The sequence below is a fragment of the Bufo gargarizans genome, chromosome 9 (assembly GCF_014858855.1).
Source record: "Bufo gargarizans isolate SCDJY-AF-19 chromosome 9, ASM1485885v1, whole genome shotgun sequence".
In the NCBI taxonomy this organism is placed as follows: domain Eukaryota; kingdom Metazoa; phylum Chordata; class Amphibia; order Anura; family Bufonidae; genus Bufo; species Bufo gargarizans.
The window spans coordinates 18,350,510-18,371,504 of NC_058088.1; the positions used below are offsets into that span (position 1 = coordinate 18,350,510).

Sequence of the window (20,995 nt, forward strand, 5' to 3'; positions counted from 1 at the left end):
ATTGCGGAACGCATGCGGACCCATTTGCGGACGTCTGAATGAACCATTGGGATGAGCATTCTCCTTCAAGGTCCTGAAGGTGCTAACATGTTTGTCCTGTTACAGCGTCCCTAAATATTCTCCTCTTCCACCTCGATCTGCAGGGAACGTTCCTGGAGTGCCATCCCGACTTCAGGATTAATCATCGCTTTCACAAGGCCTGTGTTTCTCCTCTAAATGGCATCCTCTTCTGCCCTCACTGTGGCGAGGACGCATCAGAAGCTGAGCAGATTACCATAGCAAAAGCAGATACCTCTGTGCCTGTTCCTGCCCCTCCTCCACACGATGGCGGCGGTCCCGGAAGGGCCGACACTACGCAGCCCAGGTGAGTTCAGTTTTCCTCTTTCTATCTTGTGCCTTGTAATGGGTTGATGCATCTTTTGTGACCTGTCTGTACTGTTAGTGCACGGATGAGCGGTGTAGGTGACGGCAAACGCTCCCTTGATGACCCAGCTCTCAACGGAGGCACCGAAGGCCCCTCTATCCTCCTCCCGTCCGGTATGGCTCTCAGTGCTGCTGGTCTGCCTCCTGGTCCTGCCCGTGATGTCCTACAGAAAGCCTTGGTGGCCCAAGAGACTGACAAGTATGACATTTTTTATATTTTTTTGCTTGTTCTTGTCTCCTTACTCCTTTTTACCTGACATCAGCTGTACTGAGAGATCAGTGATCTCTGTCCCCACAGTTTAAACCAGCAAAAGAGAGAAGGAAGAAGCAGGAAGAAGATCCGATACAACTCCAGGCAGCTCTACCTTAGTGTCAAGGCCGGAGAACTGCAGAAGGTCCTGCTTATGTTAAGTGAGTGCCGCAGACCCCATCCTAATAATTGTGCTGTGTCTCCTCTGCTGATCTCCGGGTGGGGGGGACACTGCTGTAACAGGGGCGATTAGAAGGGAAGCGTTCTGTTTTAGGTTTTTCAGCTGCTTTCGCATGGTGTCTGCATTGTCCATCAGAAATGTCCGACAGGAGGATTGAGGCGTACACTGGCATCTGTTGCCGTTTATCCACTTTTGCTTTGGTGTGAAGTAGCGCAGCAGACTGAAATATTCCTAACGGCAGGGAAAAAAATTAAGTATAATTACCCGCACGCCGGCTCCAGACAGGGCATTCGCTGCATGAATGGTGGTCTGTGTGCATTTGACATACACTTGGAAAGCCAACAGACCTGCAGACGCAGTGTAAACCCAGACTTTCTCGTGCATGGCATTGGGGGACACAGCACCATGGGTATATGTCCAACTACCACTAGGAGGCACTAGACACAAAAAGTGTTGGCTCCTCCCAGGTGGGCTATACCCTCTCCACAGGCACGAGGCTATTCAGTTTTAGTCTAGTGTCCGTAGGAGGCAGACCTGTCCTGCTTTTTTGCAGGTTCTGCTGTTTTTTATTTTTATTCTTTTCTTTTTTCTCTCTTCCGCAGGTCTCGGTGTTCTCCACCGTTATACCTGCTGCAGGCTGGGGCTCCATCGTGTTCCACTTTAGTTGCCCCCCTGCGGGCGCGTACTTCGGTACCATCGCCGGTCACCCAGTCCCCACGGACTGCATCCGCAGTGGCTTGCCGGCATTCCCACGGTTTCCGTGTTGAGTCTGCCGAAGGGGTGACCCTGCTGCGCCCGAAGACATCGGATGGTGAGTATACTCCCCTGTCCCTGTGTCCCTGCCCCAGGGTTAGGTTCCCTTCTGTGGCCAGGGGGATGGGATCCACCTTAGCTGGGGGTCCTGGGGAGCCTCCATCTTCCCCCTAGCCAACCCCCCCTTTTTTCTGGGGGGGGTTATATTCTTGTTTCCCCTCCCTTCTCTTCCCCCTTGGTTGGTCTTTTCTCTCCTCCCTGGCCACACAGTCTTCTCCCTGGCTTCTCCGCTACTTTAGTCCCCGGCTTCTGCCGGGACTAGGCCTCATCTTCTGTGGCCCGTTCCCGGCTCCCAGGTGCTCCGTTTGCCCTGATCCACCTGTCCCTAGGTGTCGCTTCTCCCCCCCTACCCTCCTCACCTATTTTTATGATTCGGTGGGCCCTCTGTCGGCCGCGGTTCGCCCCGCCCCCCTCGCTCCATTCCCGGCCGCCTTAATAAATCGAGGCCCCGGCTTTTGGGCCTGCTAGGCCGCAATCTTCCCGGCCCCTCCTCCTTGCTTCCCGGGCTTTTTCTGAGCCCCGCCCGGCCCTTGGGAGGGGCTATCTCTTCACCCTTTCCTGGGCTAACGTGTTTTTTCTGCTGAAGGGGGTGGTTAACCCCTTCCCTCCCCTCAATTGCTTTATGTCCCCTGCAGCCCTACTGACCACCTCTTTTGGGGGGACAAGCTGCTGCAGCGCCTCTTTGGGGGAACAGGGCGTCCGGGTCAGGATAGACAGCCTCTGCTGGCTGCTTTTTGAGCATCTCCTCTCCCAGCCTCTCCTCGGTCGCCACGTGTTTTCACGTGCGTCCGCTGTCTGCACCTCTCTGGGTCTAACAATGGCTGCCGTGCGGTCAGCCTGTCCCTGCTGGGTGCAGTACCTCTTCCCAGATCCTTTCCCCGAACAATCCCTTTGTGTCGGTCCCCCATGAATGGGCTCCCTCCGTGTCAATGCCATGGGAACCTTGACCGCCTCTCCCTGGCGGTGTCGCTGGCCGCTACCAATCCAAATTGCGGCCACCTCTGCCCTCCCAGGGTCCTCCCTGCAGATGGGGCACGCTCAGTTAGGGGTACCTGCACCCGGGTTCGGCTAGGGGTAGCTCACGGTACTCCCTCGGGTGGTCTCAACGGGGTACCACCCCTCCTCGGCATCCTCGGATCCCCCCCAGGACAGGCCTGAGGCTGGTGACGAATCCTTCCTGTCACCCCATCCGTTGCCTCTGGGGACACCTCTGCGCCGATTCCCTCGGAACAGAGCATCAGGCGGTCTTCCTCCATACAGAAGCCCTCTGGGAGGTCAAGACGAATGTGGACGGAGGAACCTTTCCTACCCAGGGTTGGTATCCCCTCTAGTGGATTTTCGGATGGTGCTCCCCTGACCACACAGGTATTCAACCGCACAGGTAAGGCAGCCGTCCCCGTGTTTAGCATACTGAGTCACCTACGCGGTGTCTCTGATACGTACGCCTTCTCCTTAACAGGGGGATGCCTGCACCACTGCCATAGGCTGTCCCTGACAAGCCTTCCTGGTTCCCCTATACCAGGGGCTATCCTCTACATATTTGAGAGTGTTTCCACAGGGTCCCCATCCTGGTGGTGGTGTTCGCCACTCTACCTCATTACAGGGGGTTCCTGTTCTGGGCAAGCGGTTAGCTCGGCTATCGCCTCCTGTAGGTTGGGGAGTTAAGAGCAATTGTACAGCTGCCTTGCCCCTTTTCATAGGTAGTGTACCTACACCTACTCCAGATGCTGAAGCCATTACTCCTGGCTGGCTCTGGGGTGTTCCATACAGCACTATTTCTCCCTTCCGGGCGAGATGTACAGGCCGCTTCGATTGCCGTTGCAATTGCACCTGTCTGTTCCCAGCCACTTTGCTCCCGTCATAGGTAGAGTATCTACGCCATCTCCTGATGCTGTAGCCAATTCCCCTGGCTGGCGCTATGGTGTTCCGTGCGGCACTATTTCTCCCTTTCTGGCGAGATTTACAGGCCGCCTTTAATTGCCGTTGAAATTGCACCTGTCTATTCCCAGCCATTTTGCTCCCTTCATAGGTAGAGTACCTACGCCATCTCCGGTGCTGTGGTCGATACCCCTGGCGGGCTCTATTGTCTTCCAGGCGGCAACATTTCTCCCTACGGGCGAGATATAGAGGCCACTTTCTATTGCCATAGAGTTGCCCCTGTCCGGTTCAGTTACACCTGTCTGTTCCCTGCCACCTTGATCCCTTAACAGGTAGAGTACCTGCACCATCTCCGGATGTGGTAGCCGTTCCTCCTGTCCGGCTTTATGGTGTACCATGTGGCATTTTCTCTCCCTTACAGGACGAGATTTTGAGGCCTCCTCCAGTTGCCGTGGCCATTGCACCTACCTCATCATAGTGTGCACCAAACAGCCATCTTACTTCCTTCATAGGTAGAGTTCCTGAACCGTCTTTGATGCTGCAGCCGTTACACCTGTCTGGCTTCTATGGTGTACTATGCGGCCCTGTTTCTGTTGCCATTGCACCTACCTGATTGTAGTGTGCACCTGTCTTGTTCTTTGTGGTACCGTGCGGCCCTATGGGTTCCATTGTTAACGCAGTTGCTGTTGCACCTCTCTGGGTCTGGGGTGCACCATGCGGCCACATTGCTTCGATCTTAAATGAAGTTCCTCTTCACAGCCATATTTCTACTTTACAGGTTGTGTACCTGTACCCTTCGAATGCTGTCGCATCCCCAGATGCTGTGGCTATGTTTCCACTCTCCTTGGTCGGCAACATGCAGCCACTTTACCTTTATTTTAGGCGTGTGTTTGTAGTACCCCAAGTGCTGGGCCCTGTGGTGCGATCTGTGGCCCAGACAGTTTCTTTCTTACTAGGTGTTTTCTGCCCACGGGTTCTAATCTGTGCTGCAGATGTTGGTTCCATCCGTTTGGTTCTTCCGTACGTCTGCCACTCCGTTACTGTCGTCCTCATTGGTCTCCTTGTGCCGCTCAAGGCACTGTCAGCACCAGGTCACCCTTGTTCAGCATGTGCATGGTTACCATATCTGGCAGGGGTGGGTCAGCCCATCCCCCACCTTATCGGTCTAGTGCTGCTTCTGGTAGCTCCAGTATATGACTGATCTGTCTGGTCCGGCGGGTGGTCCTCATTCAACCTCCTACTCCATGGCCAGGTGGTTGTTGGCCTTTGTGCTAGAGTTGCTCTTGCTTTCTCTTTAAGGTCCTACGGTATGCTGTGCTCCGCGTTACCCCATGTTATAGGGGAGTACTCACATTGTTTCCTATTGCTGAGCGGGCCATTCCTGGTGTAGTACAAGGATCTCCACTGGATCTTCTACCTTGTTTGGACATGTAGCTGGTGAGCATCGGCCGCGGCAGTGGTTTTCGGTCATCGCTGGATGTCCGCCTCACGGTATCCTTCTGGGTCCACGGCTTTTATCATTGCTGGACGTCCTCCCTGACGGGTCAAGGACAGGACCTCTGAGCGCCACACACACCTGTCTGAATTTTCAGCTGATTGCTCTGGTATCGGACAGGGCCCCGTAGTTCCTTCTGGGTCCAGGTGTTTTCGGTATTCCCTTGTATTTTCTGCTTAGTTGTGCTACATGGCGAAGGGGCAGTCCTCTTGGACCTTGCTGTCGTCTGCACCTGTCTGGTACTTTCTCCCCCCTGGAAGTTTTCTGTATGCCGGTCGCAGCTGGTTTCTACATTTCTATGTAGGCTACCCCGGTTTTTTCATGGCGACTTCTGCATTCCTTATGCATATCGATGTCTGTCGTTTTGTGGTACCTCCGAGCTGCTGTACTTGCCCTCTCTGGGACAATGTTTACGGTTTGCTGGTCAATGTTTTTGGTGCGGCTAGTTGTCCATGGCCAATGTCCCTTCCCCTATGGCGGTTTCTTTTCGCCTTTCCTGGATATGCTGGCTTGCGTTGTCTTCCGGTGGTTCAGCTCCTGGTTCCTTGTGACCCCATCTGGGTACTCCTTTCTGGAGTCCCTGTCCCTGTTCATTTGAGGTCCTCTTGGGATTTGTCTTTTTTTTCCATCCTCCCACGTAAAGTACCTGGTATTGAGTGGTTTGGTGCTACGGTTTGCAATTCCACCGTATGGTCTCCTTCGGGAGGGACCTCCTCCTGTTGTAGACCCCTTCCTCCTTAGGCTGTTTGGAGTGCTCTTCTTCTACTCCCATGTCTGTCAGTCCAGTGTGTTCCTGCCAAGGTTGCCTGGGCCTGTCTCTGGTTCCTTTTTTCCATGATACTTCACATGCCCAGAGTTTCCTCTGGTCTTGCGCTTTACAGTGCTATCTTGTTTTCGGAGGCTTGTGCCTCGTTTCCTGTTTTTGGGGACGCAGGAGCGATCGTTCTTTGTTCCTGGCTTTTACCTACAACCCCCTCCTTCTCCAAGGGTTGGCAGTTTCCTCTAGCAGCCTTGGGTTTTCGCCTTTACATGGGGCGCTTGGCTTCTTCACCTGGCCTTGCGGTGAGGGGAGTCCCTCTCCCTTCACATGTGAGCCTTGCTATGGCTTCCCTCACTCGTTTGGTTTCCAGTGCTTCCCTGTTTCTTTTCTCCCCTGGCCTTTCAGGGGATGGCCACAGGTTTATGGGTCTGAGACAATGTAGGGCGTTGGGTCGATCCAACACGCAGTGCTGTCCTAATTTTTTTCTCCAGCCCTTGGCTGCGCTTGGTGTTCCCTTTTGCCACCTTCTTGCATTTGGGATTTTCTTCCAGACATTTGTCCTGGGGTGCTGGCAGTCTTCCCTGCTTCTTCTGAGGTTTCTTCCTTGTTATGAGACCTCTTGCCCATTCCGTGTTTTTTCCTGTTGGGTCACATGGTCACATTCTCCTGCACCTGTATGCCCAGCCGGTGGCACGTCTCTTCTTTTCCCACCCTCAGGGACTGCTTTGGGACGTCCCATGGTGCTGTGTCCCCCAATGCCATGCACGAGAAAATTGGATTTTTTGTACTCACCGTAAAATCCTTTTCTCGTAGTAGGCATTGGGGGACACAGATCCCACCCTATGTTTTTACTTCCGCTTCTCCGGGCTGGTCTCTTGATCTTTCCCGGTACGGGAGTTGTTGGTTCCTTGCTTTTCTTCTCTCTCCTACTGCTTTTGGTACAAACTGAATAGCCTCGTGCCTGTGGAGAGGGTATAGCCCACCTGGGAGGAGCCAACACTTTTTGTGTCTAGTGCCTCCTAGTGGTAGTTGGACATATACCCATGGTGCTGTGTCCCCCAATGCCTACTACGAGAAAAGGATTTTACGGTGAGTACAAAAAATCCAATTTTTCCATGCAGCCTGCTCTTGGATAATCTCCCTTAATATAGGAGCCTTCTACACAGGGTGATTATCTTACAGAATTGTGTTTGATCAACTCAAATTCCTGCCCGACACAGAGCAGGGAGCCGTATCAAATTAAAATGAAACCTTACTCGCATTTTAAATGTCCCAGCGCTGTAGTGCCATCGTTCTGGTCACCACTGGTCCTGCAGCCATGCCGTCAGGTCCATCATTCAGGTGACCACCGCTGCCAATCACTGCCGTTAACACACATGACCACCGAGGCCAGTAATTGGCTGCAGCGGTCACATATAATGAACCCCGGTTGCCGTCTGCCATGGTGGTATTGCCATTTTTTTTATTTTTATTTTTTCAATTTTTAGATGTCTTTCTGTACTGATATAGGCACTTTGGTGCCCATATAGCAGTGTCTTCTATGCTCACTATGCTCTCTCTTGTATTTTTACTCTGTCTTAGCGGATAACCAAGACTCCAGTTTCCTGAATGATCAGCAGTTAAAGAGAAGCCCCCTCCATGCTGCCGCACAGAGAGGAAGCATAGAGCTGTGTCACATCCTCATACAGGTACAGTAGTGCTGCCATCTACTTGCACTCAGTTCTGCTCACATTGTGGCATTTAAAATATTATTATTTTATCTTTTTAACACTGCCATGTATTCCCTCCCAGGCCGGTGCCAACTTCAATGCCACTGACAAGGTTCTTCGTACACCTCTTCTAGAAGCCGTAGTCAACAATCATTTGGATGTTGCCAAATATTTGGCACAATGTGGAGCCTGTGTGTACCACCAGGTAAGCCCACTATGGATAGTCACTTCATTTATCTGATCTACTTAACCCCTTAACAGATAATCACGCACATCTACGTCATTATGCTTAAGGGGTTTTATGAAGGGAGCTATAGCGCCGAGACTGCTCGATATGTGTCGTGTGCTGGCTGTAAAACACAGCAGAAACCCAGTCATAATGACCAGGATCGGCCATGATGCTGAAACCGGTCATTTAACTTCGCAGATGCTACGGTCAATAGCAATCATATGTGGGGCAAGGCAGATGGAGGGGCTTCCCTCTCCCCTCCCATCAGAGCCCCTGCAGTGAAATCGCTGGCTTTCGATCGGTTACCATGACAGCCTGAGGCCTGCTGAAGGTTCCCAGGTCCGGATGGTAAACTGCTTGTAAAGCTGTGTCCGAGGCACAGCTCAGCAGGCAGTGTCTCAGAATCCCATACACCGCAGTTGTATTCTATTGTGGGACAACCGGTCAGAAGAAATCTGGTTCCAGAGCCCTAAGGGGGCTATTAGGTACTGTGGAGAAAGTAAAAAAAAAATGTAATACACCCCCCCCCCCCCCCCCCTTGCCAATTTTACATATTAAAGAATTGCTGCATCTCAAAACACCTGAACCAGGGGCGTAGCTAGAAATGCATGGGCCCCATAGCAAAAATAATTGTATGCCCCCCCCCCCCCCCCCCCCCCCCCCAGTGCCATCGACAGATTCCCCCCCCCCCCCCCCCAAACAGTGCCATCCACAGATCTCCCCCCCCCCCCCCCCCCCCCTAAACAGTGCCATCCACAGATCCCCCCCCCCCCCCTCCCTCCCCTAAACAGTGCCATCCACAGATCCCCCTCCCTGACGCTCACAGGAGAACATTTATAAACTAATCAGTAACTTGAACTTTAATCATTGACACTTGCTGAATGCTGATCTCTTTACTTGGATTGGATACCTTACTCTTTCTTAGCTCCGGTAACGGTACAGCAGGCAGTGCGGGCGGGCGGCGCGCACTCACTGATGTCACGCGCCTGCTCCTCCCACTAGGCGGCGCAGGCGCGTGACATCAGTGAGTGAGCGCCGCCCGCCCGCACTGCCTGCTGTTACCGGAGCTAAGACAGAGTAAGGTATCCAATCCAAGTAAAGAGATCAGCATTCAGCAATGTCAATGATTAAAGTTCAAGTTACTAATTAGTTTATAAATGTTCTCCTGTGAGCGGCGTGGCCCTGTATATTCTAACCCCCAGGCAAGCGTCCCTGTCACCATGGGAACGCCTGGGGGTTAGAATATACCATCGGATTTGAGTTTTCACGCTCTCACTGAGAGCGTGAAAACTCAGATCCGATGGTATATTCTAAACCCCAGGCAAGCGTCCCCGTTCACCATTTTTTGGTTCATCTTGGCCCCCTCCAAAAAATGCACTAACACAGCTCCAAAGTTATGGCTGTCAGAAAATGGCAATGCAAAGAAAATGTTTTTTTTTTTTCTTCAAAGGTTTAGTAAAAGAAAAAAAATATGCAAATTTGGTATTGCTGTAATCCATGGATGTCAAACTCATGGCCCTCCAGATGTTGCAAAACTACAACTCCCATCATTCTCTGATAGCTGTAGTATGCCCAGGCATGATGGGAGTTGTAGTTTTGCAACAGCTGGAGGGCCACGAGTTTGACATCCCTGCTGTAATCCTTTTGAGCCGTAAAATAAGGACGCCATGTCATTTTTTGGGCACGGCATCGCTTTAACTACTGCACATGCGACGGCAAACGCCACATTGACGCTGGTTTCTGCGCAGTAGTTAAAGCGATGGCGTGCCGCAGTGCGCATGCTCCAGCCCGACTAAGCAGTGTGCGGGATCTCGGCCGGACCGAAGGATGACGCAAGGGAATAGGAGGACGGGCAGAGGCTAAGACAGGGATACAATGAAAAAGGGCAGGACAGCCTGGGCTCCAACACAGTGAACGCCGCCCCTGGGCACTTGTGCGTTATGAGGGCTCATTTGCATATGAATGTAACTTCGTTTTTCCAGCTTCTGCAAGTGTAAAGAAAAAGACAAAGGTACTTTTACATTCATGCATAGGTGTGCTATAGGGCAATGTAATCACTGTATATGGCCATATGGAGGTGACAGATTCCCTTTATGAGGATGCAGACTTTTCTGAGGTATGGAGGAAGATGATATGGATGTAGAGCTGTCCATATTGGAAAAGTATTCCATGAAGAACAACCCATTTGTTTGCCTTTTTAACCACCCGTATTAACAAGAGACCAGTCTCTTCAAGATCAGTATACCATATCCATTTTGACACCAGGTGGCGCTGTTTTTGCAGGTTTTTCTTCCGGGCTCTGAAATTTTGCAGGATTATGTATTCAAAGATGGGACATTTGGAACTGTCTATTCACTGCTGTGATGATTCTGTTGAGCAGATCTGAAAGTTTCTTTTAATTTCTCAGGAGGAGGATGGTTCCACCTGCCTTCATCACGCAGCCAAAAGTGGAAATCTGGAAATGCTGTCCTTCCTGCTTTCCACAGGCCAAGTCAATGTGAATGCCCAGGTAAGAGAAAGATCAGCCGTTTATACATCCACCTGCAGTGAAATGGGGTGAGACTTTGGTTTAAAGTGGTATTCCCATCTCAGACAATGGGGGCATATCGCTAGGATATGCCCCCATTGTCTGATTGGTGCGAGTCCCACTGCTGGGACCCGCACCTATAACGAGAACAGAGCGCTGTGGCTGGAGGACCCCAGATTTCCCGGGGTCTGTCCACCACCAAGCGCCGCTCCCATAGGAGTGAAAGGGAGCATACCGCGCATTCGCGGCCCAGGCTCCTATTCATTTCTATGGGGCTGAGAGAATTAGCCGAGCCAGCGCTCGGCTATTTTCAGCGGCCCCATAAAAATAAATGGAGGGGCAGTACACCCTCTTTCACTTATGGTGCCCCGTTCTCGATATAGGTGTGGGTCCCACCGCTATCAGACAATGGGGGCATATCCTAGCGATATGTCCCCGTTGTCTGAGATGGGACAACCCCTTTAACCCTTGATGTATTTCCTAGGACAATGGTGGCTGGACACCTATCATCTGGGCTGCAGAGCACAAGCACATTGATGTCATCCGTACATTATTGACAAGGGGGGCAGATGTTACTTTGCAGGACAATGTGAGTATCCCACGCTCCTTCCCCTTTATTGATTTCCATATTCCAGTTTGTTTTATTCGTTTTTGTGCATTTTCTTCATTGCAGGAGAAAAACATCTGCTTACACTGGGCGTCCTTCACCGGCAGTGTGGAGATTGCTGAGATTCTGCTTAACGCACAGTGCGAGCTGCATGCAGTCAACTTCCACGGGGATACGCCACTGCACATATCTGCTCGCGAGGGCTACATCCACTGCGTAAAGTAAGAGCCTTCTGTCTTCTGTTTGCAGGCATACCCAGGATGGTAAAAACATGGCTGCTTTCTTTTAAAAACTGCGCCAAACCTGGCCACAGGTTGTGTGTCATATTGCAGCTCGGCTTCATTCACTTCTCTGGAACGGAGTCGCAATACCAGATGCAACCCATGGACAGGTGTGGAGCTGTTCCTGGAAGAAAGCTTTTTTTTTTTTTTTTTTTTTTCTTTTTTTTTTTTTTCTTTTCCTCCCCCCCCTTCTAAACCTGGAAATTCCGTTTAAAGTCTTCTCACATGCTTGGAGGTCTACAGAGCTGCAAGATCTTCTAGCTAAAAACTGTAGGTGCCTGGCTCTAATTAGAAGGCTTAGTCAATAATGTCTATGAGGAGTCATAATTGGTGTTGAGCGAAACGAGCTTTGGAGCTTAGTTCAAAACTTCGGATTAATACTGTACGGAGATTCGTCTTCGTACAGTGTTAGACTGTATGGGCTCCGGTGAGCCTAAGTTGCACAAGACGTTGAATAACTTCGGTAGTTGATTTTTAAAGTGGAAAACCACTTTAAAACTTGAAACTGAACTCTGCTTCGGTTCTGACTAGTACCTTGGAACCAAACCCGAATTCGGTTCCACGTTTTAAAGTGGTTTTCCTTCGGCTCATTGGAGCCCATACATTTTAATACTGTATGGAGACGGTTCTCCATACAGTATTAATCCGAAGTTTGATGTAGCATCTGAAGCTTGCTTCAGATTTGAACATACTCTGTGGAGATTAGAGATGTCTCATCTGGACTTGTTGAGGTATATGAATGGTCATAGAGGTGGTGTGCCTTGTTCATGGCTGCCCTTACCCCTCCCCAATTGTTCTCAAAGTTGAGAGCTGCTGTAATGTAGTGGCTCACATTCTGGAGGGTTATGTGTATTATCTCGCCACCCTTTTACTTGAATGGGTACCTATCTGTCGTTGGGTGGTTGACACACTTGCACTCTGGATCAGGGCTCCAGATGGCGACCAAAACGGTCGCCAATGCGACTAAGAATTTACAAATGGCGACAAGACTTTTTAGTCTTGTCGCCATTTGCGACTAGACCCTCCGCGGCAGCTCTGCAGTTGAACAGCGACGGGCACAGGAGCTGATAGTTCTCTGCCGCCGATGTTCTTCTCAGCCTCAGTCAGCTCGGTCACAGCACACAGAGCCGCTGGCAGCAGGGAGGGGAGGGGCTCGGGAGGAGTGTAATCTGATCCTAGAGTGGAAGCTGCTTCTGCCAGCCCCTCCCCGCCCACCAACCAATCAGAGCTGAGGCAAGGCGAGCACTAGCAGCTCTGAGTCACTGACAAGTACAGGGAGAAAGAATGGAATGAGTCACAGGTGAAAAGAACTAAAGATCCGACTTGTGACTCATTCGATTCTTTCTTAGACTCCCTGTACAGTGTGCCCCCCCAACACCCCAGTATAAGAAACATTGGTGGCATAGTGTGCCCCCCCAACACCCCAGTATAAGAAACATTGGTGGCAGTGTGCCCCCTCAACACCCCAGTATAAGAAACATTGGTGGCACAGTGTGCCCCCCCAACACCCCAGTATAAGAAACATTGGTGGCACAGTGTGCCCCCCCAACACCCCAGTATAAGAAACATTGGTGGCACAGTGTGCCCCCCCAACACCCCAGTATAAGAAACATTGGTGGCTCAGTGGGAAGTGCCAATGAGGGTTAAAAAATAACTTAAAAAAATTAACTCGCCTCCTCCAGTTGATCGCGTAGCTGTCGGTCTCCTGTTCTGTCTTCAGGACCTGTGGTGATGTCACTGAGCTCATCACATGGTCCATCACCATGGTGATGAATCATGTGATGAGCACAGTGATGTCACCACAGGTCCTGAAGACAGGTCCTGAAGAAAGAACAGGAGATGATCAATTGGAGGAGGTGAGTTAATTTTTATTTTTTAACCCTCATTGGCACTGCCCACCAATGTTCATTATATTGAGGGGAGGGGGGGGCACACTGCGCCACCAATGTTTATTATATTGAGGGGGGCCACACTGCGCCCCCCCAATGTTTATTATACTGGGGTGTTAGGGGGGTAATGTTTATTATATTGAGGGGGGCACACTGCGCCACCAATGTTTACTATACTAGGGTGTTGGGGGGGTGCGCACTGCGCCACCAATGTTTATTATATTTGGAAAGGCACACTGCGCCACCAATGTTTATTATATTGACCTTCTACTATGCATTCTGTATTAAAGAATGCTATTATTTTCCCTTAGAACCATGTTATAAGGAAAAATAATACAGTGAATAGACTTTCATCCTAGCAACCATGAGTGAAATTTGCACCGCATCTGCACTTGCTTGCGGATGCTTGCGATTTTCACGCAGCCCCATTCACTTCTATGGGGCCTGCGTTGCGTGAAAAACGCACAATATAGAGCATGCTGCGATTTTCACGCAACGCACAAGTGATGTGTGAAAATCACCCCTCATGTGCACAGCCCCATAGAAGTGAATGGGTCCGGATTTAGTGCGGGTGCATTCCGGTATTCTGAATGCCAGATCCGGCACTGATACATTCCTATGGGAAAAAATGCTGGATCCGGCATTCAGGCAAATCTTCAGTTTTTTTTCGTCTGAGATAAAACCGTAGCATGCTGCGGTTTTATCTTTTGCCTGATCAGTCAAAATGACTGAACTGAAGACCTCCTGATGCATCCTGAACGGATCGCTCTCCATTCAGAATGCATGGAGATATGCCTGATCAGTTCTTTTCCGGTATAGAGCCCCTGTGACGGAACTCTATGCCGGAAAAGAAAAACGCTAGTGTGAAAGTACCCTAAAATATTACGTTTAAATCCCCCCTTTCCCAATTTTACATATAAAATATATAAACAATAAATAAATAAACATATTACATAGCGCTGTCCAAACTATTAAATTATTAAAAAATGTCTCCTATGCGGTGAGCATTCGCCATTTTTTAGTCACCTTGTCACCCCGAAAAATAGGATAGGACTGTTCTATTATGGGCCGAATGTTTCATAAAATGCGAAATGCACGCGGCCTTTTTTTGGTGTTGTTTTTTTTTTGCGCGGTATTGAGTATCGCAATACTTTTTTATGGTGACGAAAGCGAATCAAAATTTTGGTATCAAAACAACCCTATGCCGATCTGATCGGTGTAGTGTTGTCACGATACCAAAATTTTGATTCGGTTTCGATTTGGCGACTAAAGATTTAATTTGGCTCCTAAATTTTTCAGTTCAGGAGCCAATGGCTACTAGGTATTTTTTTTTAGTCTGGAGCACTGTGGATGGCTCAGTAGCAGAGGAAAGTATACCATCCATCATGGCTGTGTCTCTCCACTCCTGATGTCAGGTCGTGTGGGAGAGTTGGACCTGGAGGCACTCTTCTAATTTTCGCTTTTGGGTGCGTTTCCGCTGCGGGAGTGTGCTGTTTGTGTCATACCAGTTAGGTCTACATTCACTGAATGGTTTGTCCTGATAGAATGTAACTTGTCTGTCAAACATAATGCTCTAAGGTTCAAGTCGCATTTGTGTTTCTATATAATATATATTTAAAAGTTGTTTTTTTTTGTTGTTGTTTTAATCACCTATTAAATGATCCCTTTGTTCTCCAGCCTGTTTCTGTCTCGTGGGGCTGACACTGAGATTCGGAACAATGAAGGTGACACGCCATGTGACTTGACCCTGGAGCACACAGACGTCTGGTACGCTTTACAGCTCAATCGGAAGATCCGGCAGGGGATCCTCAACAGAGCAGTTCGCACGGAGAGAATCATCAGCAGGTGAGGGTGTGGACCACCTCGTGAACACAGAGGGTAACTTCTGATCAGTGGTCCCGATGAGGAGCAGAAGACCAGACATTGCAATGATGAAGTTCAAAAGCAGGGACAGGGCATGTGTACTGTTCTAACTTCTCATCACTTTAAAGTGTAAATTATATAGGGACATGATTATAGAGCAGGAGCCAGCACTGTAGAATCACGTCCTACACCGCTGGGTCAGAATATCTGCACTAGGAGATGTCCTGCTTTCTCCTAGGTTCCCCTATCCCAGGGGTGGCCAACCTGCAGCTCTCCAGCTGTTGCAGAACTACAACTCCCAGTCTGCCTACAGCAGGGCATGGTGGGAGTTGTAGTTTTACAACAGCTGGAGAGCCGCAGGTTGGCCAGCCCTGCTCTATCCAGTGCACTGTAGAATCGCATTACATCTTACAGCTCTGGGTCCTGTGCAGGATATGGGAGCCTAGCAGACAGACGGACACTCCCAGTGCGTACGTATGAGCAGCTTTGTCCTCTAATACAGTCGGCTGGACAGAATACATCCATAGGTGTCGGTTAATATATCTTGGATTTCTTGCCCATAGGACAGTAAACCATGTTCCCTCTGCATTAATTGCCCCCTTGATAGATGTCTCCTTTTTCTCTCCTACGGAATGCAGCCTCCCACACACACACCCTTAGTGAGAGATACTGCAGCTGCATCCCCCTCCTCTCCCTGATCCTGCTCTTTTATTTACTGTGTTACACTAGACGGACATTTTGGTGACTGTAGAGGTTTCTGACTGTCTATAGAAAACCTGCGGACAGGGAAAGGGGAACTGCATGCTGCTGGAAGGTGAGGAAGATGGCGCCTCCCCCCTAATAAGATATACAGTTTCTTGTATTCACACGAGACACATTTTATTACTCTGGGTGCGCTGTGAATACTGTAGACGTCTGTTCTGTGAATATCCAGTATTACTCTGACCTCGCTGCCGCTGTATGACCCTTCTTTTCTGTGCCTCTAGGGACATTGCTCATGGGTATGAAAACTTCCCCATTCCATGTGTGAACGGAGTGGATGAAGAACTGACCCCAGACGACTATAAGTACGTTTCGGAGAACTGTGAAACGTCGGCCATGAGCATTGACCGCAACATAACTCACCTGCAGGTGCAGATCTCCTCACTTTCCGGTCTCCTCTCCTGCTATGGTCTCTTTTTCTACCACTCACTTCTTTTTTTACTTGTGTGGACAGAACTGCAGCTGCCAGGATGACTGTTCGTCTAGTAACTGCCTCTGTGGACAACTGAGCATCCGCTGCTGGTATGATAAGGTGAGCGTTTCTACGGACGTGCTCCAGTCACCTCGGTTTTCTTTTGCATGCATCCTTCCTCACCTCCCCCTTAATGTTTGCAGGATGGTCGTCTTCTACAGGAATTTAACAAGATTGAGCCCCCACTTATCTTTGAGTGTAACCAGGCCTGTGCATGCTGGCAGACGTGCAAGAACAGAGTGGTGCAGAGCGGCATTAAGTAAGTGTTGTATTACCAGCGGCGCCTACACTGTGCTGGCGCTGCCCTTCCTAGCAGATCTCTGATCTAGTTCATAGAAAGGGGTGTCCCAAGCCGGGCCTTCATGAGGCGCACGGAACCTAGTAGGACACATGGAAAGGTTTAACATGTTAGTTATGGCTCTCTTCCTGATGCTTTAATTTCCCCTCCACCTGGGGCATGCTCAAATTCAACATAACCGATCGCAGGAGGCTCCCCGTACACTTTAAATAAAGTCAGCCAAACCTGATACTTCTGTATGGCCAGCTTTACAAATGAGTATTGTATACTCCCAGCTAGGTTTAGTTGCCGCTAGATTAAAGGGGTTTTCTGGGAATTAACCCCAACGACCTATCCTCGGATCCTAAGTAGCTGATCTGTGGTGGTCCGACTCCTGGCACCCCCTAGCAATCAGCCACTTGAAGTGACTGCAGCGTTCTTCATAGGATACCAAGCAGAGCACCTTGCGTTGTGTACAGGCCACTGCCTGGCCCTGTCACTCAGAGCTAGGGGCGGGGCTAAGCACAATAAGTAAGGGAGCTGTTGGTGCAACTGTGACTCCCACGTTGCACCAAAGAGCTCATTTGCACTGATCTGCAGGGGGGCAACAACGTTTAAATCAGAAGACTGAGGAAGCTGCCAGTTTATACGTTTTATTACTTATAGGAAAGTATCTTTTATTTTTTTCAAAATCACAAGTGGCCTTATAATAAAAAACTAAAATGTTTTTGTATATTAATTTGATGCGGAAACTGTGAAAGGTTTTTAGCGGTCCTGCTTTCCGCATATTCAGCCGTCAGTTGTGTATATAACGTATGGAAACGTGACACTGACATAACCTCATTTTACTGTTTCAGGGTCCGGCTGCAGCTATACCGTACAGCAAAGATGGGCTGGGGAGTGAGAGCTCTGCAGACGATACCCCAGGGATCCTTTATCTGCGAGTAAGTTTGCGATGTGATGACTGTCCAGCGCTGTGAAGTCTCTGAAGGAAGGTCATGGGGTTAAAACACCAGCTCAGGGCAGGACATGGCCCCGGTGGTGTATAATGGAGGCTGCACAGGTGCAAGATACTATTCTAAATGCACACAGATAAGGTTTTCACATTGTGCCAGTCATACAGTGACATGTTGTCTCACTTCAGCAAATGGCATTTATCATGTAGAGAAGGTTAATCCAAGACTAATGTATTGGGATTATCCATATTGCCTCTTCTGCTGACTTGATTAATTTTTCAGTCCCATTTATACACGGCTCGTTTCCAGGGGTTACAGCCACCGCTGCAGCGCAGATACAAGGTAGTTGGGATGGGAGTTGCTGCGCATGCGTGCCTATGTACACTCATCCAGTCCCCAGCCACCAGAGAGAGAGCAGTGCTTTTTCCTATAGTTTGCAAGCACGACCGCCACTGCTGGATTGCAGGGTGGTCGTAATCCCTGGAAACAAGCAGTGTATAATTCGACTGAAAGAAATACAGGTTGTAACTCTGGATCCATACAAGGTAAGCCATAGAATTTATTCATCAGCTTAGTTGCCTTTTCATATACAGTTGTAAAATGGCGGCTTGGTGTCGGACATCCCATAAAGCACGGACTTGTCTCTTCTTCTGCCTCCAGGTATGTGGGGGAGCTGATCTCCGATGCAGAAGCTGATGTTAGAGAAGATGACTCCTATCTCTTTGACCTGGATAACAAGGTTAGACCTGACACTTGTCTTTTCCATAGTTCCTTGGGTCTCATCGGCTCTGGTGTCTGTATACGTATTTAGACAGAAGGGGGGTGTATTCATACATTGGGGTAACCTTGGATGATTGTGCCCTAAAATAAGCTCTAAAGCCTTCCATTCACTTGTCACAAACTGGGGCACACTGACGGTTTCACCCGCCTCGTTGGTAGTATGTCTTCCCTGCACTAACGCGTTCTTCTCTCTCAGGATGGAGAGGTATACTGCATAGACGCCCGGTACTACGGAAACGTCAGCCGCTTCATCAATCACCTGTGTGAGCCCAACCTGATCCCTGTCCGAGTCTTCATGTCCCACCAGGATCTGCGCTTTCCTCGCATTGCCTTCTTCAGTGGAAGAGACATCCGGGCAGGAGAGGAGCTTGGGTAAGCAGAAAGTGACACGTTTACTATATGTAATGACAGCGATACCTTTTCTCAATGAGGATCAATCATAACCTCTGCAAGGGCGGCCATACACATTAGGGTCCATTCACACGTCCGTAACGGTTTTGCGGTCCGCAAAACACTGATACCGGCCGTGTGTGTTCTGCATTTTGCGGACAGCCGGCCCGGCCCATGGCCAGCCCTATTATAGCAATGCTAATTCTTGTCCGCAATTGCGGACAAGAATAGGACAAACTCTATCTTTTTTGCGGGCCCGCAGAACGGAACTACGGTCTTTTGCGGCCCCATTGAAATGAATGGGTCTGCGCCCGTCCCGCAAAATTGCAGAACGGTTGCGGACCCAGAGCTACGGATGTGTGAATGGACCCTTAGAAGGCTGTCTCTCCCTGATCACCCATAGACATGCCTGCTTGGCTCGGCTGAGCATGCATGTTTCCTGCACAGGAAAAAGACTGTTACCAGACTCCTTTGAAAGGGAATCAGTCATTTGAAACCCAACCTGCCCAGTCCTAATCTCGCTTGACATCTGTTTTTAATGGGTACGGTCCAGAGCCTCCCCTACACAATCTGTGGTCTTCCAATCCAGCCATAATTGGCGAGCTCGGCCTACATCTATCTAATGTGTGGCCACCTAAAGTTAGGATGTCTATTAGATACCCTCAGGGAAATATGGCAGCTAATATCCAAGGGAGGTCATATGCTAGGCATAGGAGAGTATCTATCTAGTATTTTTTCAGAGTTTTTTGCCAGGTTAGTGAGTCTTAGAACGGGTCATCAGGGTGTGCTTTGTGGAGCTTAATACTCCCAGGACACCTGCGGAACAGCGATCCCCACCGATCATACACTGATGGTCTTTCCTAAAACTCATTTGGGAATCCTATTAAATCCCTTTAAAGGGGTGGTCCAGTTTCTTCATATTGATGACCTATCCTCAGTATCAGATCGGCGGGGGTCCGACTCCCAGCTCCCTCACAGATAAAGGGCGGCACTTGTGGTGTAATCGCACTGCCGCAGGTGCAGAGAACACAAGAGGTCTCTTCCAACAGCTGATCGACATGTTGATGTCCTAAGGAAAGGTCCTAATCTGAGAAAACCGGACAACCCCTTCAGCTCCTGCAGTGTATCCTCTTCCACCTCCATGACCTCATCTGTAGTTTCGGTTCTCGCTTTATATAACCCTTTCCCCCTCTGCTGTTTCTTATCTTTCCAGGTTTGATTACGGCGATCGTTTCTGGGACATCAAGAGCAAATACTTTACCTGTCAGTGTGGATCAGAGAGGTGCAAGCACTCAGCAGAAGCCATCGCTCTGGAGCAGAGCCGCCTCGCCCGCATTGAGGTTCCCGATTCAGTGCCCATATCTGCTCCTTCCCTTCCCCCTCCACCACCTCCTCCTCCCCCTCCTCCTCCACCTCCTCAGCCCGTATCCTAGATTAGACTCTCCTATTCCGAGCCTAGTTTGAGAGGAACCCTGCAGATCTTCTCTCCTCTGGTCTGAGATCCTGCAGAGCATCACGCTGCTCACAGATGGTCCTGCCCAAGGACAAAGTAGTGATCTTGCAGAGCATTGCCCTGTCCACGATTCTCCTGCCTGATCATGTAAATCATCCGGTCTCATGAATGAAATAAAGGTCATGACTTTTTATACATAGGAGAGTCCACTCAGCGTGTGTGATTCGGTATCTAGCAGCCACGGGTCTGTCCTCTGGTTGTGGCGGCCATGTTGTGTGCAGAGCGCTCCGCTGGGTCGTCCATGCTTGCACGTCTGTCATCCTTGATTCACTTCAGTAGTAAAGTGAAAAGTAGATGGTAAATAGGTAGGAAGCGATTCTTTCAGCAGAGATTAATGGATCCGCTACAGTTGTGGGTGGAGTGCGTGTTCTCCGGTAGGTCTGTGTACACACAAATATCCCAGCTCTGTGTTATTAACTCTTCCTGCACTGCCACTTATGGGGGGGGGGTCACCTCTGTTCATCACGAGGTGCCAATGCTTTGCTATGACAGCTGGAAGCTTAAAGGTGTTCTGCAGCAGCACAGTCACAAAAGCTGTGTTGCCTACGGTCTACAAGTGAGATATAAAAAATTGGTGGTAGCAAGCTCAGAGTGTTTTACACTGGATACCCCTCTTACCAATCCGCTGCCGGGGTCCGCATCTACTTCCTGGTCCTATCGCACCACACAGGAAAGGTCCTGCTAAGCCAATCCCTGGTTGAGGTGGGTCACCGCTGTGGCTGGTGATGGGCTGAGCAGGCATTTCCTGTGTGTGAAGATGGACCAGCGAGAGAAAAGGAGCTCGGTTAGTTATTTTTCTAACCCATTAAGCCCGCTGCCACCAATTTTTTATTTTCCACCGGAAAACCCCTTTAACAATGGACCCTGATCTGCCGGGAAGTAAGGCTTTGATATACTATTTATGGTATACGAAGCAATCAATTGATCGCTGCTTTAGGTC

The 20,995-nt window shown here is 49.8% G+C and overlaps 1 protein-coding gene across 7 annotated transcripts in view; it reads left to right on the plus strand.

Moving 5' to 3' along the window:
* EHMT2 (euchromatic histone lysine methyltransferase 2) overlaps positions 1–20,194 on the plus strand; it is a 46,372-nt gene extending 26,178 nt beyond the window's left edge. For 3 of the 7 annotated variants that reach the window (XM_044305182.1, XM_044305187.1, XM_044305183.1), the window contains 15 exons: positions 144–364; positions 443–622; positions 704–834; positions 7,382–7,488; positions 7,592–7,714; positions 10,146–10,247; positions 10,750–11,093; positions 14,720–14,887; positions 15,892–16,036; positions 16,122–16,199; positions 16,283–16,398; positions 17,274–17,360; positions 18,033–18,111; positions 18,349–18,524; positions 19,756–20,194. In XM_044305182.1, the coding sequence (XP_044161117.1) occupies positions 144–364; positions 443–622; positions 704–834; positions 7,382–7,488; positions 7,592–7,714; positions 10,146–10,247; positions 10,750–11,093; positions 14,720–14,887; positions 15,892–16,036; positions 16,122–16,199; positions 16,283–16,398; positions 17,274–17,360; positions 18,033–18,111; positions 18,349–18,524; positions 19,756–19,975 (2,277 nt within the window). In that variant the 3' untranslated portion in view covers positions 19,976–20,194. The remainder of the gene's footprint in view (positions 1–143; positions 365–442; positions 623–703; positions 835–7,381; positions 7,489–7,591; positions 7,715–10,145; positions 10,248–10,749; positions 11,094–14,719; positions 14,888–15,891; positions 16,037–16,121; positions 16,200–16,282; positions 16,399–17,273; positions 17,361–18,032; positions 18,112–18,348; positions 18,525–19,755) is intronic. The other 4 variants (XM_044305186.1, XM_044305189.1, XM_044305188.1 and 1 more) reach the window with 3 other exon arrangements.
* The last annotated feature ends 801 nt before the right edge of the window (positions 20,195–20,995 follow it).